General features: G+C 36.0%; 3 protein-coding genes across 4 annotated transcripts; 2 read left to right on the forward strand and 1 right to left on the reverse strand.

Moving 5' to 3' along the window:
- The first annotated feature begins 759 nt into the window (after positions 1-759).
- LOC122004466 lies at positions 760-1,227 on the forward strand. The gene has a single exon (XM_042559351.1). It carries the CDS (start codon positions 760-762, stop codon positions 1,225-1,227), a length of 468 nt encoding a protein of 155 aa, XP_042415285.1.
- Positions 1,228-3,262: 2,035 nt separating this feature from the next.
- Positions 3,263-6,366, forward strand: LOC122006097 (interactor of constitutive active ROPs 4-like). 2 transcript variants are annotated; one of them, XM_042561449.1, is made up of 4 exons: positions 3,267-3,468; positions 4,040-4,128; positions 4,759-5,065; positions 5,128-6,366. In XM_042561449.1, the coding sequence occupies exons 3-4, from the start codon at positions 4,895-4,897 to the stop codon at positions 6,148-6,150; spliced, it is 1,194 nt and encodes a 397-aa protein (XP_042417383.1). In that variant the 5' UTR covers positions 3,267-3,468; positions 4,040-4,128; positions 4,759-4,894; the 3' UTR covers positions 6,151-6,366. The 2 variants fall into 2 exon arrangements, with proteins under 2 accessions (XP_042417384.1, XP_042417383.1); XM_042561450.1 differs by lacking the exon at positions 4,040-4,128 and having other exon boundaries at positions 3,263-3,468.
- A 1,796-nt stretch (positions 6,367-8,162) lies between these two features.
- Positions 8,163-8,749, reverse strand: LOC122006099 (heavy metal-associated isoprenylated plant protein 16-like). Its single transcript, XM_042561452.1, has one exon. It carries the CDS (start codon positions 8,688-8,690, stop codon positions 8,280-8,282), a length of 411 nt encoding a protein of 136 aa, XP_042417386.1. The 5' UTR covers positions 8,691-8,749; the 3' UTR covers positions 8,163-8,279.
- Positions 8,750-17,547: the final 8,798 nt, after the last annotated feature.

A 17,547-nucleotide genomic window follows, 5' to 3' on the forward strand; every position in this document is an offset into this window, starting at 1 on the left:
TAGAGCCAACAACACATGTTTTGTTCTCACCCATCTTTATCTGATAAGTAGGCCAAGTTGAAATCAATTTTGCCAACTATGACAAAAGTCCCTTTTGCTCGTAAAGAAAATTGTACTGTTCAGTCATCATCACATTCATTCTTGTTCCACAAAAAGTACCTAGAGCAATCAAATTGTACACTACAACAGTAAAAAAGAAAGACATGATTGAAATTTAACCCTTAGGATTGGTGTTAGGATTAATGGTGTGATAATTATTTATCATGTCATTAATCTTTATCTCGCGAACCAAACGGAGCCTTAAGGATAAGTAATGTACGTTATTAAGGTTAACTAATGACCTTTCTCAATCATTGATGCCATATTGAGGCCCCCATACTTCAACGAACTTTATCTCCTCTTTTTCTGTCCCTCTCATGCCAAAAGTTGAGAAAAAGACATGTTAATGGCATCACATCTAACCCTAAAAGCTGACTCCCATTTTCAAAATGACATTATGCTAATTGGGGTAGAGTTTTATCCATGTAGCTTTGACTTTTAAGCTAATTTGTGGTTTTGGATTATTTTCTCCCGACTCTTTAAATTGCCCTCTTCATTTCCCCATTCACACCACTACTACATCGATAGAGAGAGCGTCTGGACTTCTCCCTCCTCTTCCGCACCGTTTCATTCCTCCACGATTTTTTTTTTTTTAAAAGGGAAAGAAATCAGTGGAAATAAATTAAATTGGATTTCTTTTTTGGAGAAAAAAAGGGGGGAATGAAGGGAGGGATCAAGTGTTTCCTGTCGTGTCTCCTCCCCTGCGGTAGCCTCGACGTCGTCCGCGTCGTCCACCCCAGCGGCCGCGTCGATGAGATCGCGGCCGCGGTCACCGCCGCCGACGTCATGCTCGCGCACCCCAACCACGCCGTCCGCCACCACCCGCCCTGCGAGCTCCTCCCGCCGCACGCGCGCCTGCAGCGAGGCCGGATCTACTTCCTCGTCCCCGTCGTCGCCGCCCCCCACAAGGCCGCGCCGCCGCGGCCTCGCGCCAAGGCGCCGATGAAGAAGAAAGGGGCGGGCGATTGGGACCGGGAGAATGCAGACGCTGAGAGGGGCGCGCTGGAGAAGGGGTTGCCGGCGCAGTTGAGCAGGGATCGCTGGAGGCGGGGGGGCCGGAGGGTCGGCGCGTGGCGGCCGCATTTGGAAAGCATCGTCGAGATCTCCACGAGCGAATTAAAAAATTAGGCTTTTCCGCCTCTCTAATGTTCAAATTAAGGCATATTGCAAAAATTTAGTAAAGTTTTTTTTTCCTTATTTAATCTCTTTTTTTTTTAAAAAAAAAAAACTATTTCGATTGGTATTAATACACATATCAAGTGCGTACACTTCCTGCAAATGCGGGATGTTTTCGTGACTTGAATTTGTAACCTCCACGCCACATGATATTAACTTTTTGTTTTGATCCATATTAATACATATAATATACTGAAATTAATACACACATTATTTTGGGTACGATATGTTTTTTAAAAAGATATATTGTTTTCACTCCCCCTAAAATCTAAACTATACAATTTTTTAAATTTATTAGGAGATCTTAAATTATGAAGTGAAACACGGGTATTTCCACTACATATTTTTAACTCGTCTTATATTTTCATTTTGCTCGATATGATAGGTGAGACAAAGAACCCTTAGTAATATTTTGGGACACGGAGCCCTACATTTAAAGATCTTTCTTTCTCATACGAATGCAAAGACAATGACACCGCCGTGGTGGTCTACAATTAGTTAAAGAGGTTGGCATGTTCATTGCTTATTTATCGGTTTAATGGGCACGTTCTAACATTCAAAAAGGAGGAGGAGATTTATGGACACCACATGTGAAGGGGAGGGACATTCCATGTGAGGTTTTGGTTGATTTAGGTATGCTACTATTGAAGGCTTTTAGGAGCAAGTCTTATAGTAAAAGAGAATGATATCTAGATAGAAATCCTTCAATTGAAAATAAAAAAGAAAAAAGAGAGGATATTTCACAAAACATTTTGTGTTCAATAAACATGTATAGTTTAATTTTCTTTTACCTACGTAGTTAGAAATGATATATGAAGAGTAACAGAAAAATCCTAATTTAGGGTTAGGGTTGCTCTCACTGAAGATTAAATTGAACTATTAATAATGGTTTATTCTAATTAACACATGTCCAATAAAAGAATATAGTTGAAACTAGAAGCTAACACATCCAACAAAAGAGTGGCGGGAAAAGTGTATCCATTGACATCCTCTAATTCGTCTATTTTCTTGACCTTGATAACATTTTAGTCCTAGTTTGTAGAATCATGAAGTACCAAATCACTTTTGGATCATTTGGAATCATTTTTACAGTGAAATTGGAGTAAGAATTAGTGGGATCGCATAGGATCAGTAAAATCAATACGATACCATATTACAACGATTTTACACATTTTTTATTAGGGCTGCTTTGTTTGAATTTAAATTTGATCATTTTGTGGTTCTTTTTTTTTAGGAGCCAGAAGCCCCATACCCTAAAAATTAGATCTTAACTAATTCCCAAATTGACTATGAACTATGACTTTAGTATCCAAAGTACTTTGATAGTTATCTCTGAAATTATAGCTAGCACTTTAGTCGAGTCCAAGAGCAATTGGAGAAATACCTTTTGAAAACTCTATATATTAGAAAGGCAACGTGTGGTATTTAGAGAAATAATATAAAATTTGAGTTTCAATGTCAAATGGAATGAATTTTTAGAGGTCAAGTTTCTAAATATGCTTAAGTTGAACTTTAAATTTACCTAATAAGGAATTAAAGAGGAAGGCCATCTGTGTAGAAAATATGTTTCTTTAATTCGTTCGGATCCCCTCGGTTCCCTCTTGATCCGATACACATTTAGATATCTTTTATCTAAAATATCTTAATTCTGATAATTTTTAGCAATTTTTTATTTTATCAATATATAAAAACTCAATTAAATATATTGATAAAGTAAAAAAAATATTAAAAAATTATAATTTGTGTACGGAAGTAGAGAAGTGAAGAGAAATCCTAAATCCAACCGTAAACCCTAACCTCGAAGCAATTAATATCGATCTGCTTGCCCGGTAACGTGGAGTCAAAACCGGCCGGCCACCTGCTCCCATTAACTGCTCGCACGGATCTCCCGTCGCCATCGCGCCCCCCTAACTCCCACGGCAGCGTACCATCTTCTTCGCTGGAACAGCGACCGCTGTGTCACGGTCTCGCCCACAACCTGTTCGACTCAATGCCCACGACACTGATCGTTCAATCATTTACTGTGCTGGTTTCATCGCCTCCTCACGATTCACATGCGCAGTGCAGCGGCTGAAGCTTCCGCTCGCTGGGTATAAATTTGGATGAACTCCATGTGTATCATCACTCAATTACCTTCTTCTCAACGAGGAAGCTAAGGGCAATGGAGTTGCACCATGGAAGTTTCTGATCAAGGTATTTAACTATTTCACCCAAGAAGAAGGTATATATATATATATTTATTGTTAGAATTAGTTTTTGTTGAATTAAGGAAGCATTTTCTAACATATTTGATGATATATTTTCTTGAAAAACATGAACCATTCTCTGTCTAAAAGAAATGCTATGAAACATGCATCTTGTTCATGATTGTTGTGTCGTCTATTCTCCATCGCCAGAAGAAAATTAAAGCAATGAAAAAGAAAACGGAATTGTGTACTTTCAAATTTAATCAAAAATACTTTAATTTTATCCAAATTACTTTAAAATTTAAAATTATTGTAGCAACTATATAATAATTGTAACACTATTAATTATAATTTTAAAGTGGGTTGGATAAAATTAAAGCAAAGACTATTTTGATATTAATTATAGTGCTTAATATAGAGTAATTTTGAACTGGATATATATAATTTTGTGATAAAAAATGATAATTAATGTTTTAAAGCCTGTGGTCTTGCGACACTTGATCTATAGAGAAGAATCAAAATTTTGTGTCTACTTTCGGATAAATGATGTCTTTAATTGAATACATTTTTCATAGCAGCTAAAAGCTTGGATGAGGCAGTAATATTCCCCTCTTACTTACTTCAGTGGTGCTCTGCTTAATCTTCAATTGTGGTTCCAAAAGCTAAGGTAGTAAACAAGTTTTATGATATTCAAGCTTGTTTAATTAAAAAAAATCATGTCAAGTCAAACCAAACCTAAAATAAAAATCATTGAAATAATTATTCAAGTTTGACTTAATATTTTTTTTTATGAGTTTAAACTAGTTCAAGTTTAATTTAAGATTGATTCATTTAGATGTTATTGAACTCTTAATTTAAATTTTTAGATTTTAAAGTTATTTAGTTGGTTATTAAATTTAATAATACATTTATATATTTTTAAGCTTATTTATTTATTTAATTAGAAGAGTTATTTAGCTTATTTATTTAATTGATTAATTTTATGTGCATTGAAGTACATAAATAAAATGAGTTCTTATCAAACTGAATAATAAACTTAAATTTAATAAATTCATTTACAACCCTACCAAAAGCTGTAACCAGCTTCCAGTCCAGCTTATGCATCATTTATTGAGCAGGACCATTCCACCGGACCTTCATCTCTGGCATCCACTTTTTGACCTTCAGCTATTGACAGTAGAGCTGAAGATCCAGGCAGATAACAAAAATAAATAAAATGATGGAAACGTATTCTGAATTTTGCATGCATAACTTGAGTGTCTTCGGTGGTGAGGTTGTGTGCTTCTTTTGCCTGCAGTTCTTTAGTTTAATGGCTGGTCGACGAGACGGCAGGGCGTGCAGTGCCACGGTCGAGCTGAAGAGGGACTTTCGTCGAGCACTTTGTTGTGATCTTGCGGGATACTGAGTGAGTGAGTGAGCAAGGCGGCGTTTTGATGGGAAGCAGAGGGTCGGAGGGACCTGACCGGCCGTCGCCGCGCGTGCCGCTGTACCTGCGGAGCACGGCCTGCTCTGAGGCTAACAGCGTGCGTCACCGCCCGGCTGCGGCCGCCGCCGCCGCCTCCGACCGCAGTGTCAAGGTGTCGTCCCTTGGCGGCTCGCAGGAGGTAAGGTGCGAGATTGGTGTTCTTCGCTTTCGGTTCTGTGGTTGATGCGTTCTGTTGAACAGAGGAAGCGGGGCACAAGGGTGGTGGAGCTCGAGACGAAGCTGAGCAAGTCCCAGGCGGAGCTGAAGAAGCTAAAAGAGCGTCTGGCCGAGGCGGAGGCCGCCAAGGTCGAGGCGGAGCAAGCTCTCGCAAAGGCGAAGAAGCGGACCCCACTCGCTGCCGCCGTGGCCGTGGACGCGAAGGCGGAGGAGGAAACGCCTGCTCAGGCTCCGGATTATCGACTGGAAGATGTTCGACAAAATGTCAACGAGGAGGAGACCGTCACTTCCCCGGCGACTATGGACGTATTCGAAGTAGTAGCGCCAGCCGAGCCCGTTCCGCCGGAGCATGAAGTCGACGGCGAGCAGGGGAAAGAGGAAAATGTGGCGGAGAAGCAGCAAGAGGAGGAGACAAAGGCAATGATTGAGAAATTAGAGAGACATGAAGACAATGAGACTGCTGCTGCTGCTGCTGTTGCAGAGGAAGAGGAAGAAGAGAAGGAAGTAGTCATTCTAGAAGCCAAGCTTTTGGAGAAGGAGAGGGAAGTGGCAGTTCTACTCGAAGAAAACAAGATCTTCAAGATCAAAGCAGAGGAAGAAGCCAAGCAGCTTGCAGAATCTGCTCAGGCCAAGCAAGAACACCTCGCGGCACAGCTGAATTCGATAGAGAAGAAACTCAAAGACAGCAAAACTAAAGAGCAGCAATTGAGCTCGCAGCTGGAGGCGGCAGAAGGCAGCAAGGCGACATTGGAGATGGACTTGAAGCGGATGAAGGTGCAAATGGAGCAATGGCGGAAGGCCGCAGAGGCGGCCGCGGAGGTACTTGCCACCGCCGGAAACGATGCAAGTGAGGAGATGAGTGACAGAATCTTAGCCGAGCGTTGCAGCTCAATGGACAAATACCTTGAGGCCGATTACAGAAGCTGGGAATCGCCGTCGATCGACGAAGATACAGATGAGGATGGCAGCGGCGGCGGATGGGGAAGGAGGAAGGGTGCCGGTGTGCGGATGTTCGGAAACCTTTGGAAGAAGAACCAGCATAAATGAAGTGATAGTAGTAGTTCATCACCCCCTTTGCTCCGTCTTCCTATCAGTTTAGCTTCTTATGCATTGGCCTGTGAACTCACCAATCAAACATGGAAGGTAGTAAGGTTATGAGGGTTGATGTTGCCTATGTATATTCTAAAGCTCGATATGGAGCTTCTAATGTTGAGCAAGATGTTGAAATTATGTTGGGAAAGAAGTTGTCTGTATTCATCTTTATTGTAATATGTGATCATTGTCTCACGGGGTATGGCACGGTGGTAAAAGGCAAGATACCCTGGGATTATAGTGCGGTAAGTAACTAATATTCAAATCTCACCTACGGCATATTATAATCAGAGCGTTTGAAAGATTTGTGATGTTGGCTCATCTGTCAAAATTATCTTTCAATTTATCTTAGTGATAGGTGAATCAGTCATTTTAGAATTAGTCGAACCGTAAAAGTTGATTGCTTGAATTATAGAAAGAAAACAAATGGTAAGAGACAAGACTCATTCCCATACAAGTAGGATTTAAATTTCACGTTGGGCATTTTTAAACACCTACGGGGTTTGAACTATTAGTAACGTTGGGTGCCTCACCTTGATCCACTTGTATTTCTTGGATTCCATCCACCTCTAGGACTAATTGGATTGAAGGCTTAAATATTCGGATTGTAATATGTGATCATTAAGTATTAATACGTTAAAGGTTTTTTTTGGATAATTTAGGTATCCAACTCTTCAAACCGATTAATTTTGAAGATAAATGATTCGACCCATATATTTTTTTTTTATTGACTATCAGATAAATCAAAAAACGTTCACAGAAATTCATTTAAATGATCAGTGTTCTTATAGATTTTGCAATCAGCACTGAGACTGAGTGTGTCCTGCATTCGAAGTTCCGAGCTTGGGGTACAAGCCGGTGTCCTCCACTGGCGAAAGGCCAGTGACAAAGCTAATGAAGGACATGGAATTGGAATGAAGCAGAGATCCTCGCACAACTTCTTTGAGGGATTGGAATGGAGCAGAGATCCTCGCTCAACTTCTTTGAAGGAATGAACTTTTTTTCTCCTTTATTGTGTTAATAAATTTGTCACAGAACTTTCATAATTCGAAAAAACACCTATTACACTTTTGTTATATCTCCTCCCTTCTTTTCATTTTCAAATATTTACTCATTTCAGTCAAAAATTTATTATTCTCAATTTAAACAATCTAATTCAAATTAATATATTAGAGAGACTAGCAAGATTACATTAATTTAAACGGGCCGATGGACCACGAGAACTTCAAATTAATTCAAATAAAAATTAATAGGCTCCTACGAACCTTTTTAATGTATTTATAGCAACGTAAATTAAAAATAATAAATTTTAAACTTATAAAAGTTCGATAAAATTTATCATAAGCTCATGTCCCCACATATTAACATAATTGATACATACATAAGTGTTTATTTTAATAGATCTTGGGGTCAATTTTTAACTAATATAAAATACATCTTTTACCGTGAGACCAATAATATTGGATCGCTTAGAGTGATTGATATCACCTTCTACTCCAATAAGATAATAATACTTATTAATCAACACCACTAATATATTCTTAGGACTCTTCTAATTCAAAAAATATCAAATATTAACGTAAAACTCTAAATTACTTTAAATCAAAATTAATATATCTCTTTAAAATATCCATGCCCTCAAAGGGCATTCACAATACTGAATATTTCTCTCAAATATATAAGATCCTCACATCCAAATCAAATATTTATAAAATAGACCTATTAAATATCTCACTTTTAAATATTTTAAATTTTATCATTAAATATATTTTTAAATCTTTTTATTAAAAAAAATTAAAGAGAAAGATATCACAATCATTTTTTTAACCGATTGAGAAAATTTTAAACGTGAAAGAAAAAAAATTGAACAGGAAAATAGAGGGTGATGTTTCGGTTCAATAAAATGTGGAACTTTTTCTATATCAATCTGACAAAACTGATTGAGCACTGAATTTTTCTAACTCAAATGGAATGAGAAAGTAAATTGATTATTAGTGCCACAAACTGCTTAACCTTATTCATATCACAAGCCTTCCATAAAAACAAATCTATTATTTTTGACCATTCTACTAGCTAAGATCTCTTTACATCGTGAGACAATCGTTAACTGGGCAGGTTTCGTAAGGGTGCTGGTAGTGATAATACGGGTGTGGGGCTGCAGGATACATGATGTAGTAGCTCGCCGGCATCGGCTGCCAAGTCATCGTATTGAACTCGGCCACAGTCGCTGGTTTCTCCTCTTTCTTTGCTACCGCGGGTTTCTGCTCTTTCTTTTCTTCGGCTGATCCGATGCTGACGAGGTCGGCAGTACCCATCTTCCTCCTGAGGATGGTGGTCAGCGCAACCGAGTCAACACCATCGCCAACCACGATGAGGCAGTCTTTGTCCAGAGCCACAGAGAGCACGCCGGGCAAGCCGACGGCGGTCTTGAGAGCTTTGGAGCACCTCTTGGCGTCTTTCATGGCCACCTTCAACACCACCTTCTGCTTAGCCATCTTAAGAATTAATCAAAGCAGTGACTAGTGTTGTAGCTTGATTTCAGATTGTGAAGGAAAGAAGCGTTTATATAGACGGAAAGCAAGAAAGGGAACAAGTGTTAGCGAACTCAGTAGGAAGTCTCCTCACGGAAGACTGATTATCCAAGTCAACTAAGTCAAGTCAACTAAGTCAAGCCAACTAAGTCAAGTCAACCAAGTTACATGACAGGAAGAGCAGACACTAAGCGGACTTGGAACAGTTAGATAGGCATCCAATTTTGACTCAAAAGGGAAACAGAAAAGAAGAAATGTTTCTCAAGCTTCAATTACTTGTGCAACAGTTGCTCGATTCTATATGGAGTTAGAATATTGAGTTATGATTCAAATAAAAAAAAAAAATGAGAATCACATAGATGATGTTAAACTAAATGCCTAGTATACAAAAATGGACAGAAATGAGAACGTTAAAAAGAAAATCAAAATTATACCTATTGAGAAGAAATTCTAAAAAATATATTTAAAATAGTACATAGTTATATTACTAATAAATATTCCAATTAAATAATATGAAATTACGATCAATATGCATATTAAATAAGAAAGATCAAATAAAATTTAGTAACAATAAAATAAGATAAAAAAATATAGATAATGATGATAAACCCAGCCAAAGCTGATCCCAAGCTCGGTTGAAAAAAAAACAAAGGTTGTTCGTTAGATTATCAGCCAGCGTAGACTTAGAGGCAAATGTTTAATGAATGGATCCATCAAACTATTGTGTTAATACTTGAATATTCCCAAGAAGGAATACATTTAGGGTCCGACTGTAAAGTCTCGATAAAGACTGTTACATCTCTATAAGAACTTAGGTATAATATTAAATATGCAAGAGTTTGCATTGTAAAGTTTGACTGCAACGTTTTGACAAGAACCGCTGTATTTCCATGAGAACTTGAGTTTAGTGTTAAATATGTAAGAGTTCTTACACCATAAGTTAGATAAAAACAAATATTATAAGAAATTTAATTGTCTAAGATTTGAAATGTCACGCCCCGAGGATATACTTATCCTCCAAAGTGAACGGTACCCTCTAGTGATAATATAATAAACAATCGATATTGAAATCAAATCAAGCAAAATAATGTAAAAATACCGATGTAGTATAACACCAAGTCACAAATAATAATAATGATAACTAACAACATAAACATGTGAGACATATTCAAATCGTATGTATGCATGTACATGTGAACATATTTAATTAACCAAAAACATAACTAACGACATAAACATTCAATATAAAGAGGAAACCTAAACTATAAGCAGCGGAAAGTAAAGTAACATTCATATAGAAATCCAAACTCAAAAATCCGAACTTGTGGGACTGACAGCTAGGACCTCTGAGCGACACACATCCTGTATCTGCTAACCTGGAGGATAAAAGAAGAACAACGGGTAATGAGCATAAAAAAATATACTCAGTGGATAGAAGAAAATAGTGCATAATAATATACTGACAGTAAATCAAAGGATGCAGTCTCAAATAACATACTTACTAATCAATGCAGGTGTCCCAACATAATCACCAGCTAACCAAAAGTATAATCAACAACATAGCATTTCACTAACATGCTCAACCAAGTATAACCAATAAATCGGAAGTACATACAGTACATCCAAACCTGCATGAACAAATATGTGACTGACCTATAGTAAGTATATAATAAACATTGACTGCAGGAGAACACTCTATCACGGATAGTCCGTGGGCAGTCAGGATAAATGACTAGTTACTATCTGCGGGAGAACACTCTACCACGGATGGTCCCGTAGATGGACAGGGTAAATAACTAGTCACTGTTTGCGGGAGAACGCTCTACCAAGGATGGTCCCGTGGGCAGACAGGGTATATACCAATGGCCACTAACGACTCTCTCTCACCCACGCATGAGAGACATGATATACTAATGATCGCTGACGACTCTCTCAACCACGAATGGGAGATATACCAACGATTGATAACGACTCTCTCAACCACGAATGGGAGACAATGGTCGACAAGGTAAAACAATCAAGGGCCTAGTAGGATCCTTGAAATCCTACACTATGGTATAATTCTATTAATGTATAGGTATAAGCCTATATAACAAGTATGAGTCTAATAGGATACTCGATACCCTATATTACGATATAATCATACTAATATATGGGCAGAAAATAGACAATCACATCTCCAAGTTACTAGTCACCTAACATTAATATCTCGATTAATTCCATGGAATCATCCCAGATATAACAAATAACGAGATCAATATCAAAAAAATCATAGGAGCTAATTCAAAGGGGAAAGCCTAGTGCAATACACTACCCTTTCACTAGGGAGTGATTTTCATCATGTCTAGGTCAGTATAATCTCACTAATATATACGCCTTCGTACCAGTATACAACTATACTACTTATAATATCAGTGCCCTGCAGGAACGAGCCTAAATATATAACCGTAATATAATACAAATTCACAAACATAAGTTATATGCCTAAATAACAACAAGGATGTATTAGGATACTCAATATCCTATACTATAGTATGAAATAACAAACACAAGTTTAGCAAGATGCCCAATATCCTATACTATAGTATGATTATCCTACACTAGGGTCTGGTAATATCATGTATATATATATATATCAACCCAATCATGAATAACAAACATAACTACATAGCTATTAACAATAGATCAACATATAAGGACAACCAATAAGGTATCAACTCAGGAGCACTATTAACCTTATTAGACATGACAATAAACAATCATGCATTATAATCAAAACTATCAAAAATATAAGCACGATTGTAAATCATCTCAATCGTCTTCGAATCCAAGAGCATGTCTTTAGCTCAAATCTCTACATGTAAGGTATACCAAGAAGTAATCTATTAATCAACCTATTTATTAATTAATTATCTACTAATTAATTAATCAATCAATAACCATCAATTAATCTGATTATTAAACTTTAACATAGTTAAATCAACTGACTATTCATTAGTTTCTTACATCTAATTAACCAAATATTAATCAGTTAACTAATCCTAATTACTAAATCATAGTATAATTAAAGTACTGTTACCTCTACGTCATCGCCGGAACAAGGGCGACGACCGATCGATACCGACATGGGGAAGTGAACCGGGAGGTCAGCTGCAGCCACGGCAGAGGAGGTGGCGGCGACTAGGGCAGCGTTGTTCTACTTGTGATGGTGGATCGCAACTATGGCAGCAACGATAATAATGCTGGGTTACGTCGTTAACTAATCAGCGCACAACCGACGGTGATGAGCAGTAGTAGACTGCTCGAAAAAAGGAGAGGAGTCTGCTGGTGTTGGCGGCTCGCAAGGACGACCGATCCTCGACGACGGCGAGGAGCGCAAGGGCAACGCCTGTCAGACGTGTGGCGCTGTGTGGGCTAGCACCAATGCGATTGTGGGCGGCGGGATCGGCGGAAAAAGAGGAAGGTGTCCGGCAGGGCCGGAGAAAGCTGGAAGTGGGCTACAACAGCAGCGACATGCACAATGCCGACAATACACAACGGTGAAATCGCGACAATGGTGTGCGTGCGACTGCTTGTGGGGAAGGGGAGGAGGTAGGGCAACGATCGACGATCCGAGAGACAGGCTGCGAGTGCGGTAACATCCCACAGACACGAAGCATGGCGACGATCGACGATCCGAGAGCAACGACCACAGTGCGTTGTCGCGACCAAAGGGTGAGACTCGGAAGAATGAACTTAGGTTTTGATTAAATAGACCTAACTTTTATATTCAATCAACTCATTTAAATAGATATTTTAAACAAGTTTTATTTCTTACCTATTTATCCTCATAAAACATGAAAAGATTCCTTTAAAATCCAAAAAAAATCCAGTAAATTTAATAAATTCATATAAACCTATTTCCTGATAAATTATCTGCTAAAATATATTTATTTCACTTAAAATAATTCAATTATATCAATTTTTAATTATTTTAAATCCTTAGCTATATTTTTGGTATATTACATGAAATATGGTATCTATGAACGCTCATCATAAAATAATGGAGGTAGTAGATACGATGATTAAGAGAAAAATTAATATTTTGTGTGTATAAGAGACAATGGATAAGAGAGAATACAAAGATAATAGAGAATTAGGATTTTAAATTATAGTACATAGGAATAAGTAAAACAAGAAATAAAATAGGTATCATTGTCGATAGTTCACTAAAAGATAAAGTAATAGTAGTTAAAAAGGGTGATAGGATTATAACTCTTAAGATAGTGGTGGCGAAAGAAACTATTAATGTAATTAGTATATATGCACCTCAGGTAGGATTAGATGAACACACCAAATCTAGATTTTGGAACGACCTAGATGAGGTAGTACAAAACATTTCGCCAACTAAAATAATTTTAATAGAAGAAAATCTAAATGGGCATGTACGCATGAAAAATGAGGAATATGATAGGATGAATGAGAGTTATAGGTTTGGAACAAGAAATGACGGAAAAATTATATTGGACTTTGTGATTACATATGACGTTATACTATCTAATACATTTTTAAAAAAAAAAAGAAAAAAGAACACTTGATTACATTAAAAAGTGAGAATAATAAATAGTAAATAGAGTTTCTTATAGTTAGAAAGAATGAGAGAAATTTATAAAGAATACAAGATCATCCCTGGAGAAAAGTTAACTAGTGTTGAATATATGCCTCAAGTGTATATCAATCAAAGGAAAACATACACGACTCCTAGAATTAAGTAGTGGAAGTTAAAGGATGGGAAACAAAACATATTGAAGAAGATGATAGGAGTACAAGTATTAGGAAAAATATACGACAACTCAAATATGGCATGAGATAAGATGGTATCAAAATTGAAAATAATAATCAATAGTGTACTTGGTGAGTCAAAGAGGCGTATATTACAAAGTAAAGAATCTTAATAGTGGAATGAGAAAGTACAGGAGAAAATGAAGGAAAAACAAACAATTTATAAAGAATTATATATTTATAAGAACGATGAAAACTTAAAAAGAATATACAGTCACCAAGAAAGATGCTAAAAAAAATAGTGAATGAATCTAAGAATGAAACTTTTGAATACTTATATCGAACATTAGATATAAAATAAGGAAAAAAAAAAGATATTTATAGAATAACTAAAGCGAAAGAGGAAAATAATAGATCTTATCCAAATAAGATGTATTAAAGATGAATGCAATATGATCCTAGTAAACGATGAGTAAATAAAAGAGTGATGAAAATGATATTTTCATCAACTTTTTAATGAAGATTTAGATAACCAACTTAACTTAAGTAATTTAAGTAGGTCAAATAAGTATAGAAATTTAAATTTTTATCGTAAAATTTAAACTTTAGAACAAGTTTTAAATGGAATGCAAAATGAAAAAAAGTAGTTGAACTAAATGATATTCTGATAAAAGTATAGAAGTGTCTTGGGAAAAAGAATGTCTAATTAGTTGATGGTAAATATTCTAGTTTTCTTATATAAGAATAAAGAAGACGTAAAAAATTGTAGCGACTATAAGGTTATTAAACTAATCAATCATACAATAAAATTTTGGAAAAGAGTAATAGGAAAAAAGACAGGATGGAACCCACAGTTACCAAAAATCAATATGGATTTATGCCTGAAAGGTGAAAGGTCGACATTAGAAATTATATATCTTTTCAGACAACTAATTAAAAAATATCGAAAACAGAAGCAAAACTTATTCATGGTATTCATTAACCTAGAAAAAGTTCATGATAATCCTAACGAAAATTATATGCAAAATTTTAAAAAAAAAGAGAGGTTAGCATTGAGTATATTGAACTTAATATTGGTATGAGAATTTAATGACAAGAGTGAAGACTTCAGACGAATTAATCGAAGCATTTCCCATAAAGATAAGATTATATCAGAGATCGACTCTAAGTTTATATTTTTTTACACTAATCATAGATGAACTTGTTGGTCACATCCAAGATACAATACCATGGTAAATGTTGTTTGCAAATGATATTTTTTTTCATAGATGAGACATGTGAAGGAGTAAATGTTAAACTTACATCTTGGTGGGAAACACTAGAATTAAAAGATTTTAAGCTTAGTAAAGTAAAGACGGAATACATGGAATTTAAGTTTAGCAATATTAAACATAATGAAGCAATTATTAAAATAGGAGATGACGAATTATCTGAAAATTTTAAGTATTTAGGATCATTTTTACGAAAGAACGGAGTGATTGAGAGAAATGTCTTACAAAGAATATAAGTAAAATTGTTAAAATGAAGGAGAGCATCAGGTATTCTTTGTGAACGTTATATAGAACTGAATATTGGATTATAATTCAAAAAAATGAGAGTTGCAGAGATGAGGATGTTAAGTTAGATGTGCGGCCACACAAAGATGGGCAAGAAAAGAAATAAAAATATTATAAAGAAAATCGAGGTTGCACCTATTGAGAGAAAACTCAGGAAACACGCTTAAGATGGCACAACCATGTACTTAGACGACCAATAAATGCTTCAGTTAAGCGATGTGAAACTATAACAAATGTACATATCAAACGAGGAAGAAGACCAAATAAGACTTGGCTAACAATAATAAAATAAAATAAAATTTATTTAAATATAAATGATAATATAATGAGGGATAGAGCCCAATGACGTAGGAAATCTATATAGTCAACCCTACTTAATGGGATAAGGTTGAGTTGTTATTGTTATAGTAGTATAAATAATGATGATAAAGTAAGGGACAAAACTCAATGACGAGAGGATTTGTATAGCCGACCTCACTTAGTAAGATTAGATTTTGTTGTTGTTGTATAAAAAAAGCCCTCGAAGAAGACATTTCTTACACTAAAAGGATCATTCCAATACATCTTTTTGAGGAGACAGAAATGACACAGCTAAAGCAGACTTTCAAAGTTCTCCAATTTTGGGTTTTCCAACTTCACTCTCCTTACTCTTAAAATGCCCAATCAAGCACCTTTTTCTTCACACATCCAAAATATCATTGGTTCAACAACATTAAATTCCTCTATTTCTGAATTATTTTAATGTCTCAAAATTGCACATTTTGGAACAAAAAAAAATTATTAGAGGGTGATTTGTAAAAATAGACCATTGACCATTGATGTCTTTTGGTCAAAAACCTTGATGGCCTAAAGAGCATTATTTTTGGCAAAAAAAACAAAGGCTCTCTGGGATCTCAAGTGAAGTGTACAAATGATTTTGAATAGCTTGTTTCCACTCAAAAGGTTTATGGTTGAACCTCTCACTCAACTGGGGCCAAAAGTGGGGTGCGCCCTTATGGAATATTTGCCTCCAAACCCCTCTCGAAAAATATCAGACGCAATTCCAGGAACGACACACGAGATAAAAATTGTCTAAGAAAGATTTTTTGACAAAACATTGCAAAAGTGTATTTAGATGTCATCTCACTCGATGAGAAAGAGTAGTTACAACAATAACAATCAAATCTTATCCTATTAGGTGGGATCGGTTATATTAATTCTTCTATATTATTGGATTCTAATCCCTTACTATATGATATCTATATTTAAATACTTTTTATTTTATTTTATAATTACTAACCAAGTTTTTTTTTTTGTCTTCCTATTCCTTATTTGATATGCATATTTGTCATAATTTCACATTGTCTAACTTATTAGTCGTCTAAGTACATATTCGTACCATCATAACTAAATGTGTATTTCGGAGTTTTCCTTCAATAAATGCAACCCAACTTTCTCTCTAATGTAAACTCATAAATAAATAAAAAATTAAAAAATGTTTTGATAACAAAAAAGTTGAAATCAACCCGAATGTAACTCATAAATACAAAATATAACTTAGAAAAAGAATATTAGCATTATACAAACCTGATTTTGTTAGGAGCAGAAACATAATTTACTAGATTCCACCAGGTAAATGTTACAGGTCGTCATTCCCAGCTGTTTGAATGCATAAAAATCAGTACATGTTTCGAATCATCATATCAAAACATATAATGTGGTTGGACCAATCCAATTTAGATGTGATGAAAGGGAACTTAACCAGAACATAACAAGGTGCATTATCAAGAAGATTTAGTATCAAAAATAAATAATTGGCTCTGAAGTTTCAGAGAAAGAAATGTCCAATTAATTGTAGCAAAAAGGTTCTGTCCTCAAGTTGTGTGAGGGGAGTTAAATCACGGGATCAGCTTATAGCCGACTGCCAAATGGCTAAAGGGTGTGAGGGTTTTTTTTTCCCCGAGGGCATGCGTCCGCCGGGAATTGACCCCTTGCCCCATTGTAGCAAACGGTCACCCTCTAACCAACTTGACACCCCCGTGGGTATAGAAATGTCCAATTAATAAACTTTATTCAGAAAAGTATAATCTTATTGATTCATCAGCTAATGTAAGTCTAACTAAAAAATTTGATGTTGTATAGTCATGAGGTAACATAATTAAGTTAGCCACTATATCTGTAGGATCATACACATCTAGATTCTAGACTAGATAAGAGAATATGCTAACAAATGAAGTAACACATCAGAATTTCACTAACCCTCTTGGCTTGACCAATTATTAGTTCTAAATAATAAAGTCAAGGTCATTCCCAATCACTCGTTTTCACTTTGAAAGGGAAAGAAATTGAAAACAGCTGATCATCAGTGCAACAATTAGCATAGCCCATACACAGCTAATGTATAGTCAATGGAAGGGAAAGAACCAACAAAATGGAGAGCCAAGCCATGTTTAAGCCAAACATACATGGTGAGAATAACTCCATCATATCCAAGTAACAGAGTATCTTATAGTTATTTTCCTATA

The sequence above is a fragment of the Zingiber officinale genome, chromosome 7B, assembly GCF_018446385.1.
Source record: "Zingiber officinale cultivar Zhangliang chromosome 7B, Zo_v1.1, whole genome shotgun sequence".
NCBI classification, from domain to species: domain Eukaryota; kingdom Viridiplantae; phylum Streptophyta; class Magnoliopsida; order Zingiberales; family Zingiberaceae; genus Zingiber; species Zingiber officinale.

What these genes read in the sequence shown, in the direction of transcription:
- LOC122004466 (XM_042559351.1), top strand. Translation starts at nt 760, where the DNA reads ATGAAGGGAGGGATCAAGTGTTTCCTGTCGTGTCTCCTCCCCTGCGGT.
- LOC122006097 (XM_042561450.1), top strand. Translation starts at nt 4,895, where the DNA reads ATGGGAAGCAGAGGGTCGGAGGGACCTGACCGGCCGTCGCCGCGCGTG. An exon ending in CCCTTGGCGGCTCGCAGGAG is followed by an intron (nt 5,066 to 5,127) that starts GTAAGGTGCGAG and finishes TCTGTTGAACAG; the next exon opens with AGGAAGCGGGGCACAAGGGT.
- LOC122006099 (XM_042561452.1), bottom strand. Translation starts at nt 8,690, where the DNA reads ATGGCTAAGCAGAAGGTGGTGTTGAAGGTGGCCATGAAAGACGCCAAG.